At 32.2% G+C, this 11,949-nt stretch overlaps 2 protein-coding genes across 15 annotated transcripts in view; both read right to left on the bottom strand.

Annotated features, from left to right (window-relative positions):
• Window positions 1-620: 620 nt before the first annotated feature.
• On the bottom strand, window positions 621-7,820 carry LOC129793103 (purine nucleoside phosphorylase). Its single transcript, XM_055832721.1, has 4 exons — window positions 7,475-7,820; window positions 4,238-4,511; window positions 3,861-4,153; window positions 621-3,072 (listed from the first exon to the last, which is right to left on the bottom strand). The coding sequence occupies exons 1-4, from the start codon at window positions 7,561-7,563 to the stop codon at window positions 2,787-2,789; spliced, it is 942 nt and encodes a 313-aa protein (XP_055688696.1). The 5' UTR covers window positions 7,564-7,820; the 3' UTR covers window positions 621-2,786.
• Window positions 7,821-9,721: 1,901 nt separating this feature from the next.
• The window catches only part of LOC129793094 (uncharacterized), a 29,350-nt gene continuing 27,122 nt past the window's right edge, over window positions 9,722-11,949 (bottom strand). For all 14 annotated transcript variants that reach the window (XM_055832694.1, XM_055832695.1, XM_055832697.1 and 11 more), the window contains one exon: window positions 9,722-11,704. In XM_055832694.1, the coding sequence (XP_055688669.1) occupies window positions 11,429-11,704 (276 nt within the window). In that variant the 3' untranslated portion in view covers window positions 9,722-11,428. The remainder of the gene's footprint in view (window positions 11,705-11,949) is intronic.

Below are 11,949 nucleotides of genomic sequence, written 5' to 3'. Positions count from 1 at the left end.
GAGAAATAAATCAATTTGTTCTAGTCGAGGAAATAAAATTATTCTGTTTAAATAAAAAAAATTAGAATAAATTAAGTTCACACCTACTTTACCAAAGAATTTACTTTAGGGGATTATGGGGTAAAGTTAGTCAAGCAGAGATTACTAAGAATTTATTATAAGGAGAACATTTTTGATAAAAATTTTCTTTCTAAAACTTTTAAAATATAGAGAAGCTACAAAAATTCTTTAATCCAAATTGACAGCAACTCTCCAACTTCCCCTAAAGTTTAATTACTTAAAAACCTTTTACAAACAAAGTACGTTACCAATTTAAACTTCTCATAGACGTTCAGTTCTTGGAAAACTTCTGGAGCTCTAATCTAATAATATTTTAATCCAATTAATGTTAGTTCGTAATGTTTATTTCAACTTTATTCCTTTACTATGTGATATACGTCAAGAGCACGGCTTTAAATACACCAAAAAAATATTATGTGCAAAATATTATTATATAGGTACTCAATTTCTTCCACAAAAGTCTGAAGCAAGTTCACAAAAAAAGTCAATGTGTTTTTTTTTCGTAATGCGTAATTTGATGTAAGAAAAATAAGAGATTTTCGCAAATAAAAGACAAGAGGTGTTAGAAGAAAGTTCTTTTTATTAAGTCTAAAAGTTTTTAAACCCTAACAGAAGCTTAACCCTAAAACCCTAAAGATCCTAGAGACCTTCTAAAGACTCTAAATATACATACACTACTCGCGAAAAGTTTCCGGGCAAGGCTAAAATGGGATATTTTTGAAGGCAAATTTTAAGTGGCTATATCTCCGGCTGTGGTTAACCGATTTTAAAAAATTTACCAGTTTTGGAAAGGTATATTTCTCACCTTTCCAAACCTGGTAAATTTTTGAAAATCGGTCAACCCGTTCGCTTTTGGCAGTCATTTTGGTAAACCTAGGTAGAAGATGCTTTTTTCAATATTTCATAATTTTTCACTTTGACCCCTTGCATCTCGGCCGCTAGTGGACCGATTTTGATGAATAGAGTATCGTTGGAAAGGTAATTTAATTCCCTTTCCAAATCTGATAAATTTTTGAAAATCGGTCAAGCGGTTCAGTCGTGACAGCCATTCTAGTGAACCATAGTGAAAAAATACACTTTCGAGTATATCTCAGCCTGTGGTTGACCGATTTGAACAAACTCGGATTCAAATGGTAGCTAATCATGTCCCCTAACTTTCAAAAAAAAATTCATCGCGATCCGTCAAGTGGTTCTTTTTTAATGTTTTTTTGAGTGATACCCTTATGTTACAAATAGGGTACCCTAACTTCAGGCGTTGACCATTTAATTTTTATAAGTTACACTTGGCCCAAATCTCATCAAAATTAAAAGTAGACATTATTATCTAACTTTTAAAAAAAAAATTACTCAAATCCATCAAGGGGTTCTCCTGTAATGTCATTTTTTGTGAAGCTATACGCGATTTTTGTCTCTCAACCGTTCTAACCCCCCCTCCCCTACCAAATGATAACCCAAGTTGTACTCAAAATCTTTAAACAAACGTTTTTGACCTTATTTTATATTGTTATGCCAATGGGATTTGAAATTAAATAAAATTATTAAATTTATAACTTGAGATCTGCTAATAGTCATATTGTGGCTCTTGAGGTGACTAATATTAAGATTTTGGGCGAAAAATCGTCAAAATTATTTTTCAATTAAATTGAAAAAAATGAGTCAAAACAAGGTCCAAAACACCATTACTAACATTTTTAAGCCGATTTAACAAGGATTTGAGTCAAATTACACTCCAGGGGCCGTAAATTGGTTGAGTCGAAATATCAAATTTTAACGCAAAAATGGGTCATAGTTCCACAAAAAATGACATTACAGGAGAACCCCTTGATGGATTTGAGTGAAATTTTTTTTAAAAGTTAGATAATAATGTCTACTTTTAATTTTGATGAAATTTGGACCAAGTGTAACTTATAAAAATTAAATGGTCAACGCCTGAAGTTAGGGTACCCTATTTGTAACATAAGGGTATCACATAAAAAAACATTAAAAAAGGACCACATGACCGATCGGGATGAAATTTTTTTTGGAAGTTAGGGGACATGATTAGCTACCATTTGAATCCGAGTTTGTTCAAATCGGTCAACCACAGGCTGAGATATACTCGAAAGTGTATTTTTTCACTATGGTTCACTAGAATGGCTGTCACGACTGAACCGCTTGACCGATTTTCGAAAATTTATCAGATTTGGAAAGGGAATTAAATTACCTTTCCAACGATGCTCTATTCATCAAAATCGGTGCACTAACGGCCGAGATGCAAGGGGTCAAAGTGAAAAATTGTAAAATATTGAAAAAAGTATCTTCTACCTAGTTTTACCAAAATGGCTGCCAAAAGCGAACGGATTGACCGATTTTCAAAAATTTACCAGTTTTGGAAAGGTGAGAAATGTACCTTTCCAAAACTGGTAAATTTTTTAAAATCGGTTAACCACAGCCGAAGATATAGCCATTTGAATTTTGCCTTCAAAAATATCCCATTTTAGCCTTGCCCGGAAACTTTTCGCGGGTAGTGTAGTTTACGACGTATACATGGCTAATTCATTTTTTTTTCATTAATGGAGTTGTTTTTTTTTTTCGGGAGAGCATCATTCGGAATGCGTAAGCAAATTTTCAACGGAAAATCTTATCACATTTTGGTGTCGTTTCTCTTTTATTTTTAATTTCATTAAATGAATGGCAATTATTTTCCTTGTTGACTTTTTTTCTGAATGTGATTCGGCAATTTCCATTCAATGCTCTTCCTTGACGATTTCGGCGGCCATCCCCTTGACAAGATCACAGAGGACACTCTGTCGGCTCTTACCAACTTCCACAACTTCCGCATGGCATGCCTCATCGGGGTTGTCGTAGTCAAAGATGCACTTGTTGGTGATGAGGCTGATGGCGAACACGGCGAGATTGCAATGCTTTGCCGTGACCACCTCATGAACCGTTGACATACCAACGGCGTCGACACCGAGTGTTTTGAGGGCCCTCAGTTCAGCGGGTGTCTCATAATTGGGCCCAGCCAGGCATCTATGTAAACACATCATCATCAACATCATATTACATACACAGCTTATGAGATAAGGATTATGTGAGAGGGAGAGGCTCTCTGAAAGTGAAGCACGAGATGCGATAGTGCCATGTTTGTGCCGCCTTAACCTTTTGCGATAGCACGCGGGCACACACAGCAAGGAAAATATAAAATGAGAAAAATTTATTTAAGTAAATAGGGGAAGATCGAGGGGTGTCTACCACGGCCAAGTTCCTTGCTCCCAAAATGAATTTTTAATCATTTCTTTAATAGTTTCAATCAAATGATTTGAGATCAGGGTTAAGTCTTGATCATCGATCTTTATATTCGATTTATTATTTTTGAATTTCTATTTTTAAGCTTATACGAGACTGGGGCTAATAAAGCCAAAACAAGGATTTTTGAGAAGCTTCTAAGGAAGCTTCTAACTCAATTAAATAGAACAGTAATTCTTTTAGTGAAAGACTGATCATTGAAAGAAAAATTTACAATTTTGTGCTTTTATTATTTCGTCCTTCTTGGCATAAAGGTGTTGTACGTCTACCAGACGCCCCCATTTGCCTAACAAGGTTTTTGTCAGAATTATCTCAACTTCAAAGCTTTCCTTATTGGCCTAGGTACGAGATATTGAAGGCAAACTGAATTTGTTTTCTTATCTAATATTTCAATTTAAAAAATAATCACAATTTTACAATTTTGTGAAGTTTTGTTAATAAAATTTATATTCAGGAGTTGAACGCCTTTTTTTTTAATAAATTAAATTTATTTAGCAAATAACTATACTCACGTGTAAACTCCTTCGTGGATCTCATTCCCAATTCCCATTGTATGGGCAATTTTCTTAGCAGCAACTCTCATTTCTGGGTTGTAGGCGTTATTCATAGCTGGAAAGCGTGGCCCAAATCGTGGATCATTTGGCCCTAGAAGAGGATTTAACCCTGCCATGCCCATCAAATTGAGATGATCCTTGATGATCACTATATCACCGACTTTGTAGATAGGATTCAATCCACCAGCGGCATTGGTAATGATTAAATGGGTCACGCCAGTGAGCTTCATGACCCGAATTGGCATTGAGCACTGTGGGAATTACAGAGAAGGATTTTTAGGGGAAATCCCGTTTTTTTTTGACCACCCAAGGAGAGAACTTTTAGGACTTCTTACCGTTTCAAGGGAATGCCCTTCGTAGTAGTGGAACCTTCCCTGCATACACATCACGGGGACACTGTTGAGTAGTCCAAAGACCATCCTTCCTGCATGACCCTCAACTGTGGTGGATGGGAAGCACGGGATGTCTTCGTAGTCAAAAATATCCTTATTTGTGATGCTCTCAGCCAATGTTCCGAGCCCACTTCCGCAGATGATGCCAATTTTAGGGCGAAATGTCGTGCGCTCCAAAAGATGATCTGCGATTTGCTTTATCAAGTCGTAGGGGTATCTGAAAATGTTGAAAATTTTTTAGTATTAGATATTTAGATAAGAAAATTCAGTAATTTAATTATAGTTTCAAGCATTATTCATTTAATTTACCCCTCCTTGTGTTCCTTATTCATTTTCGATCTCTAAATTATTAAAAATCTGTTTAATAAACGAAATTTTCTTGAAAAAAAAGAGATCGTATTATTGCAGTGGTCGTATGATTCCAAATGGAAGATAATGTGTGAAGTTTAATGTACACACATCCTTTTCTTCAATGCGACGTGAGAAATTCAAATGTCTGTTAACACGTATGCTCCATTTAACTTATTATTTAATAAAAAAAAAATAATTAAGGGAAAGAATAAAAAGTTTGCTGCAAAAAGTAAAGAAACTAAACACATTTTTATAACAAACTCTTAAAAAATTGTCTTTTTTCGTCATAATGCCATCTTACCACCAAAAAAAAGTAATATTCTTAGGAAGGTAATGAGACTAACCCTTTCATAACTACATGAAAAATTAGGTCTTCTTATCACTCTTATTTATTTATTTCTCAGATTTATTATTTTAAATATTTTTTTCAGTCTAAGCAATTAAATTAGGTACCTAATTTAAATTGGGCAAAATAAAAATGTTTCACATTTAGTTCGTAATTCAATGGTCGCAAAAGGGTTAAAATGTGAAAAAAAAAACAATTTAATCTCTTGGTTGAATCTTTTAATTTAACTACAAATCATAAAAAAAAATAAAATAATGACGCAATTTTAAAATAAGTTTAGTAAATAAATTCATCCGATTTTTCTATGAAATTTGACGAATTTATTAAATTTTGATAACTATTTTTATTTCCTTCACGTGTAGTACATCAAATATACATTTTATCTTGCTCATTTATCTGGGATCAAACGCGTGATTCGTTTATCAACTTGTCACAATGAAAGCTCTTTTGTAATTCCAAAATACCTTTTTTTGCTATGAAATTCATTGATTTAAAGCTCACTCAAAGTAACGATTTTACAATTTTTTTTTAATTTAATTTTGAAGGTGAACAAAATTAAAAGATTTATTATGAAATAAAAATCACAAACTTCAGTGATCTGTTATTCAGGGAAATAATCTCAAAGATGATACCGAGTCTTGGACAAAAGAGTGATAGTTTATGATTAATCAGTTTGGATTAATTTTTTTCCACTTTTAGCACACCATCAGCTTCTTATAGGTTGATACAGAACACATATTCTAATTATCGGAAATTCCGGTCTTCTGCGATGGACTTTCTTGGGTATTTCCCAAGTTCTTTCATTTTAAATTTGCATCATAAAATCCAAGAGATTACCGTCGTCGTGGAAAGACACTGAAATGATCTTTTTTTGTCTTCTTGGTTTCCCCATCTTAGAGACACGTCTTGTAAGCCAGGAGTTCCCTCTTTTACTTTATTAGTCATCATCCATTCTCTTTCTTAGCATAATTCAAAGTACATTCAAATGCTGGAACTGTTGATGTCTCTTTTCTGTGCCTCTCTAATCTAATTGCAATTTTCATGAGAATATTTTTTTGAAATAAAGTTCTCGCATAAAAATCTTGAGTTTAATTTGAAAAAAATATAAAATAAAATTTTGTGGTCTCCCGTCCCGAAAAAAAAATTAAAGAACAAAGATCAAGATTTTTTTGGGCTAAACAGAAAGTCAGCAAGAAAATTATATCTCTTTACATAAAGCTTTTAGAAGATTTTTAATAACAATCAACGTTAAAATCGTTAAAATATTTATTATTTTAATTGTAGATTTTATTAAATCAAGATTGTAAGATTGTGGGCTCTTTTATTTTCTTCATTTTCAAGATAATAAATTTTCAGAATTAAAGAGTTTCAAGATAACAGATTTCAAGATTGATTCCAGAATAAAGATCATAAATAAAATTAACTTTTTTTGTACACCCAAAGAATCTGGTCTATTTTTTGTTATTAAATAAACTTTATATTGTGGCGCCCTGCATTAGGAGGCACCAGAAGGGGGCTCAGGTCAACTCCCCCAGTAACCTCCACCCTCGCCCTCATTTATACTAACAGAGCACTTCCAGCTATCAGCCACAATATCAATTGCTACTTTTACATAAAACTAATCAATTCCTATAATTTAAAAAATTATTTTACATTCAGGAAAATTTATTGCTTTACGAAGTAAATTTAACGACCGTGGTGTATGTTGAGGGTGTTTTTTCATCGGATTATTGCTTTTTGTTCAGATCAGCGGATGATTCAAATGGACGTGAAAGGGTTAAACTCTTCACATTTCAAGTTGAAATATCTTCACTTGAAATTTGAAAAGAAATGATAAATTCCTTTTGAGAGATTATGAAGTTTTGTATGATCTCTTAGGTGCTTCCAAGAGACAAAATGAGCCCCAAAAGAAAGTGAATTTATTACGGAATTGATAATAATCCATAATGCAAATGATGGAAAATACCCTTTTTGTATTGAAATAAATCGAATAAGTGCTCACGTTGGCAAAAACGACCATCAAATCAATTTATATTTTATTTAATTTTGCATATGAAGCAATAATTGGCAGTTAATTGGCGCGTTTAGCACTTTGCAGAAATGAAATACAGATCAATTGGTATGGTGCGATGTGTCCATTATAAAAGTTGATTCGTTCAGATTGCAATGTCAAGGCGGTTTAGCCACGTGTTGCGGCAGTTGCCAGAGTACTTCCTCCTATAATATGAAATACGCGACCTTCTTTCATACCCAACGCATTTCTTTTAGCAGGAAAATGTATTTTTTTACGCACAAGAGGCTCTATACAAAATATTTTCGTAACACTTTATCATCTCTCTGGGATGACCCCAGCAAACTTTGAGAGATTATTTTGTGCTGATATTGGTAGAAAAAAAATTGGGAATATTCATTGGGGATTTTCCTTGAGAGGGAGTTTAATCTTTTTCATCTAATAAAAATAGAGAAAATAAAATGAAACTTACAATTCTTCTAGTTTTGGACTATTGGAGCGACGATGTCTATCAGAAGTTCCATTCCCATTGGCCACCTTTCCATTTGTTGTGTTGGTCATTTTATTTTCTGCTGAAGATTTTTAAACTCACAAAACTTTTTAACTTTTTTCTCAAAAAAAAAACTTCTTCAATTTTATAGATTTTTTAAATATTTTTTTTTAGGATGATCCAGTAGCGAACACTTTGGAATTAATTTCTTTTTTTTTTTTCAATCAATGAAACTTCAATCCAACTGCTTCGCGTACGATCACCGCAATTTTTATGAACCAGTCAGCTCGAGAAATCGGAAGAAACTGAAGTCTCAAAGCTCTGAGCTGTCTTATGAGGAGATCCTTGGAATCAGCTGGGTCTTATTGACGCGCGCGTTTTCCGATAACACGCCACACGAGTGATGAACGAAAATATGCCTCTCTCTCAGCCCCCCATAGTGATAAGGCAACACAAACATGCTCTAATTTTTTGAAATTCAAAACAAACCTACGACATAGATTTTTCCAGGATTTTTTTCTCTCTTTTACTGTTTAAAAAAACTTGCAAAAAATACAAAAATCCCTTTCTTGAAATTTCTAGAGGAAATGGCATAAATTTTGCAGAGCGTCAATTCTTTGAAAGATGCCAATTTATTTAATCAACTCCCAAGAAATTGATTGGATTAAGAAATTAATAAAAATTATCTTATAAATAGCAAAATGTTGTTGCTGTTGCCATTCGCTTTGATTTTTTCCGGATTCCCTCGCCTTGTTTGCGTGTGATCGAGCGTGGAAATGATCCTTTGTGACCTTTCGAATATCTTTATTAATATTTTCTAGAAATCTCACAATTCAATTCGTATTACTTATTATTGATTTAAACGTGGAAATGATGGGAAAAGTATTGAATAAAAAAAGGACGTTGTACACAATGTAAGAAATGATTTTTCTGGGCTTAAAAAGTTGCTGAAAGAGTAAAAGCTCAACTTTAAACATTTTGAATTTATTTTTAAGGCTCATCTTATTTGCATTTTTAATTTACTTTTATAAAAAACAGCATTTCTTTTAAGTTTTTGGTGTTTTAGGAAAATTCCTTCCGATTGCGTCAGCCAAGGGACGGTAGGTCAACCCAAACACATCCTTTCAATTTTAGGGCCAAAGCTTTCGACGCTTCTGTGCGTCTTCCTCAGTGGTCAATTGTGTCTTTGTTTAGGAATCGTCAATCGTCTGATATTGGTGATCATGTGGTTTTTTATGCAGGAGAATTCTCTTTTTTTAACAATTTTCTTTCACTTATCTATAACTGACTTTTCTTTGCAACTATCTGAGGCATAATCTGGAGTTATGCCTCAGATAGTTGCAAAGAAAAGTCAGTTATAGATAAGTGAAAGAAAATTGTTGAAAAAAGAGAATTCTCCTGCATAAAAAACCACATGATCACCAATATCAGACGATTGACGATTCCCAAACAAAGACACAATTGACCACTGAGGAAGACGCACAGAAGCGTCGAAAGCTTTGGCCCTAAAATTGAAAGGATGTGTTTGGGTTGACCTACCGTCCCTTGGCTGACGCAATCGGAAGGAATTTTCCTAAAACACCAAAAACTTAAAACATCCCGTCAGTTTCCTTTGGAGCATTTCTTTTAACCCTTTCAGGTCCATTGGGTTACGCTGACCCAAAGACTCGAATTTAAAAATGTTTCATTTTGTATAGCTATTTTATGAATATTGAGTCCAAATTAGTACAAGACTATGTCTTTACAATTCCTGATCATTTTTTGACCACAAAAGGATATCTCCAAGGACTCACAGGATCAGAAAAGACGTAAAACCGAAAATTTTTGAATCAGGATCTTTGCCAAAAATACCTTATTTGAGCTTCAATCAGCTTGCTAGATTGATCGCAGACCTGAAAGGGCTAATCAATTAAAAACGTTTTCATCTCACCAAATCCAGTGTCATCCAACTGCAGCATTACTTCGGATCAAGAAAATTACGCATGAAAAGTCGTTTTGCTGATGCCGCATATCACAAATTTAGATTATATAAATACGCAGCTCAATGAATGCGATAAGAAAAAATCTTTTACTTTCTGAAATGTCTTATTTATTCTCCTTGAATTTTCTTTAGTTATTTTTTTTAAATATAATAATAATCAAATATCAACTACAATTTTTTAATGTAAAAAATCATACTTTTCTCTCACTCGACCATTAAATTGCACCCAAAGGGGGGAAAAGGAAATCTCAAAAAAAAAACCATTTAATGTATAAACAAGAAGTTAATCTCAATAAAAAGTCCAAAATACAATCTTATGCGTTTTGTGGTTCACTACAGATTAGCAAGAAAAAAAGTAGGAAGAAAAGTTCTTCTTTTTTTAAACAACTAGAGAGTTTGATAAAAATCTCACTCATTGTTCACTAATAAACTAATTTTATATAAATCCTAAAAAAAGACAAAAAATAATCACAAAATTTACACAATGTCCCTCTATTTTTTTTCTTACTATTTTAACTAATTTAATATATTATACTTTTTTTGTTTATTTAATATTTTCAAATTATTCCTAAAAATCTATAAAAATTTACTTTGTTCAAATCTTACGTATCTACTGAAAAAAAAAACAACTACGCGTGAGTTTTTCTTTAATATATTAGGAAATAAATTAATCTTGTTTTAACGTATAAATTAAATAAATATACAAGGGAATGTAAATATTTTTTTTTGAAAATAAAATCTTATTTTCTTTATGAATTCATTTTTTTAAATTTCATTATCATCCGTTTTTTTTTCTTTTTGTTTACCTATTTTTATGTTTTTTGCATTCTTTTTTTAAGTTGCACTAAAACCTTGTAGAGTTGACTGATTGGCTTAAAAAATGTTTTTAAAATAAAATTTTTAAAACTGTGTTAAAGTATTTTTTTCAAAGAAATTTAGAGTCTCTTAAAAAATTAGGAAAAGTAAGTTTTCAAGAAATTTAGGAGTTTTTTTTTAAACATAATTTTATGAAATCTTTGAAACGTCTCAAAGGTCTTTAAAAAGTTATTTTGTTTTAATTCTGTCTTGAAAATTATAAACTTAAGCTTTTTCACTTATCAATTTTAGCAAAATTAGGAGTTTTTCTGTCTCAATTTATCTTGATTTTATGATTGTTTTAATACAGCATTAGGTATAATAAGTAACGTAGGAGGTTCATATGTAATCCAGCCACTTACCAAAGTCTTTCGTGCAATTCTTCAACCTTCCTTCTATGTAATTACTATTATTATGTTTTTTTTTCCTTTTATATATCATCCTCTCCACATAGATTAAATATTTTCAATACACTATAGTACTTTTTCGGGTTTAGATTCATTTTTTTTTCATCTTTTCTCATAAAAGTTAGAATAAATTTGTTTAAATATATACCATAAAATTTGACACAGTTCATTGTTTATAAATTGTAACGTTTACATTTTCCATACGTTTTTTATTCCCGCTATATCCATTTTTTTGTTGTTGTTTATTGTAGTAATGAAATTCTTTAGAGCAAGACTACACCGAATGGTTCTAAAATGTTTACTTTTTGTTTTGTTCTTTATACTCTGTGGAATCGACGGCTTTCAATTTCATCTCATCAATTAATCTAATATTTATTTTATTTATAATTATCCAATAAAAAAAAAACTTCACCCACAGAGAGACTCAAAGAATTGGAATTATTGCTACAAAATTCATGCTACAATTACTAATTCTTCTTTTAAAATTCTTCAGTTTTGTAAAATCACGTAAAAAGTTCTACACAATGTTTTTTTTTTTAGAAAGGATTCAGGGAGAGGAAAGATAAAATACAAAAAAAAATGAAAGGTAAAAGGATAATTTAGAAATAAGAAGAAAAAAATGGAAATCTTTTACCTTCATCCTTATTTTACAAATAATATTTTATCGTGAGTCTTTCAATTATTATATTTCCCTTATTTCTTCTTATTGGCAGCAGCCGCTTCCTTTTCAGCCTTCCTCAGTTGCTTCTCATGCTGCTTTCTTGTCTTTTCCTGCTGCTTCCGCTCTTTCTCAATCATATTCTTAAGCACTTTAAGGTGCCGCTTTAGTTTGGATTTATCATCACCTACCACACCCAAGATTTTAAAGTCACGCGAATCCAATTGCAGCAATGCACCACCCTCAACGCCGCATTCGATAAACTTCTCTGTATGATGCTCCAAACCCAGAGCCATCAACCATTGACAAACCTTTTGGGAAAAGTTTTAAGATATAGGGTTGAAATCACGTGTTAAATTGAGCTTAGTTAGTTTTTTAAGTCAGGATTTAGTTTCTTTAAACTAAAACAAACTTTATGACTTTCAGATTATGTTAGGCTGGTTAGGTTTAATCGAAGGAAATCTGATCTTGAAAACCTAAAAGCTCTAAAAGCTTGACCTTCAAAAACTTAAACCTAGAATAAAGAGTAATTAAACAAAGTTGTAAAAAATAAGCT

This window comes from Lutzomyia longipalpis, chromosome 3, assembly GCF_024334085.1.
Source record: "Lutzomyia longipalpis isolate SR_M1_2022 chromosome 3, ASM2433408v1".
NCBI classification, from domain to species: domain Eukaryota; kingdom Metazoa; phylum Arthropoda; class Insecta; order Diptera; family Psychodidae; genus Lutzomyia; species Lutzomyia longipalpis.
This window is presented reverse-complemented; position numbering and strand designations above follow the sequence as displayed.

What these genes read in the sequence shown, in the direction of transcription:
- LOC129793103 (XM_055832721.1), bottom strand. Translation starts at nt 7,563, where the DNA reads ATGACCAACACAACAAATGGAAAGGTGGCCAATGGGAATGGAACTTCT. An exon ending in AGTCCAAAACTAGAAGAATT is followed by an intron (nt 4,512 to 7,474) that starts GTAAGTTTCATT and finishes CAACATTTTCAG; the next exon opens with ATACCCCTACGACTTGATAA. An exon ending in ATCCACGAAGGAGTTTACAC is followed by an intron (nt 3,073 to 3,860) that starts GTGAGTATAGTT and finishes GTGTTTACATAG; the next exon opens with ATGCCTGGCTGGGCCCAATT.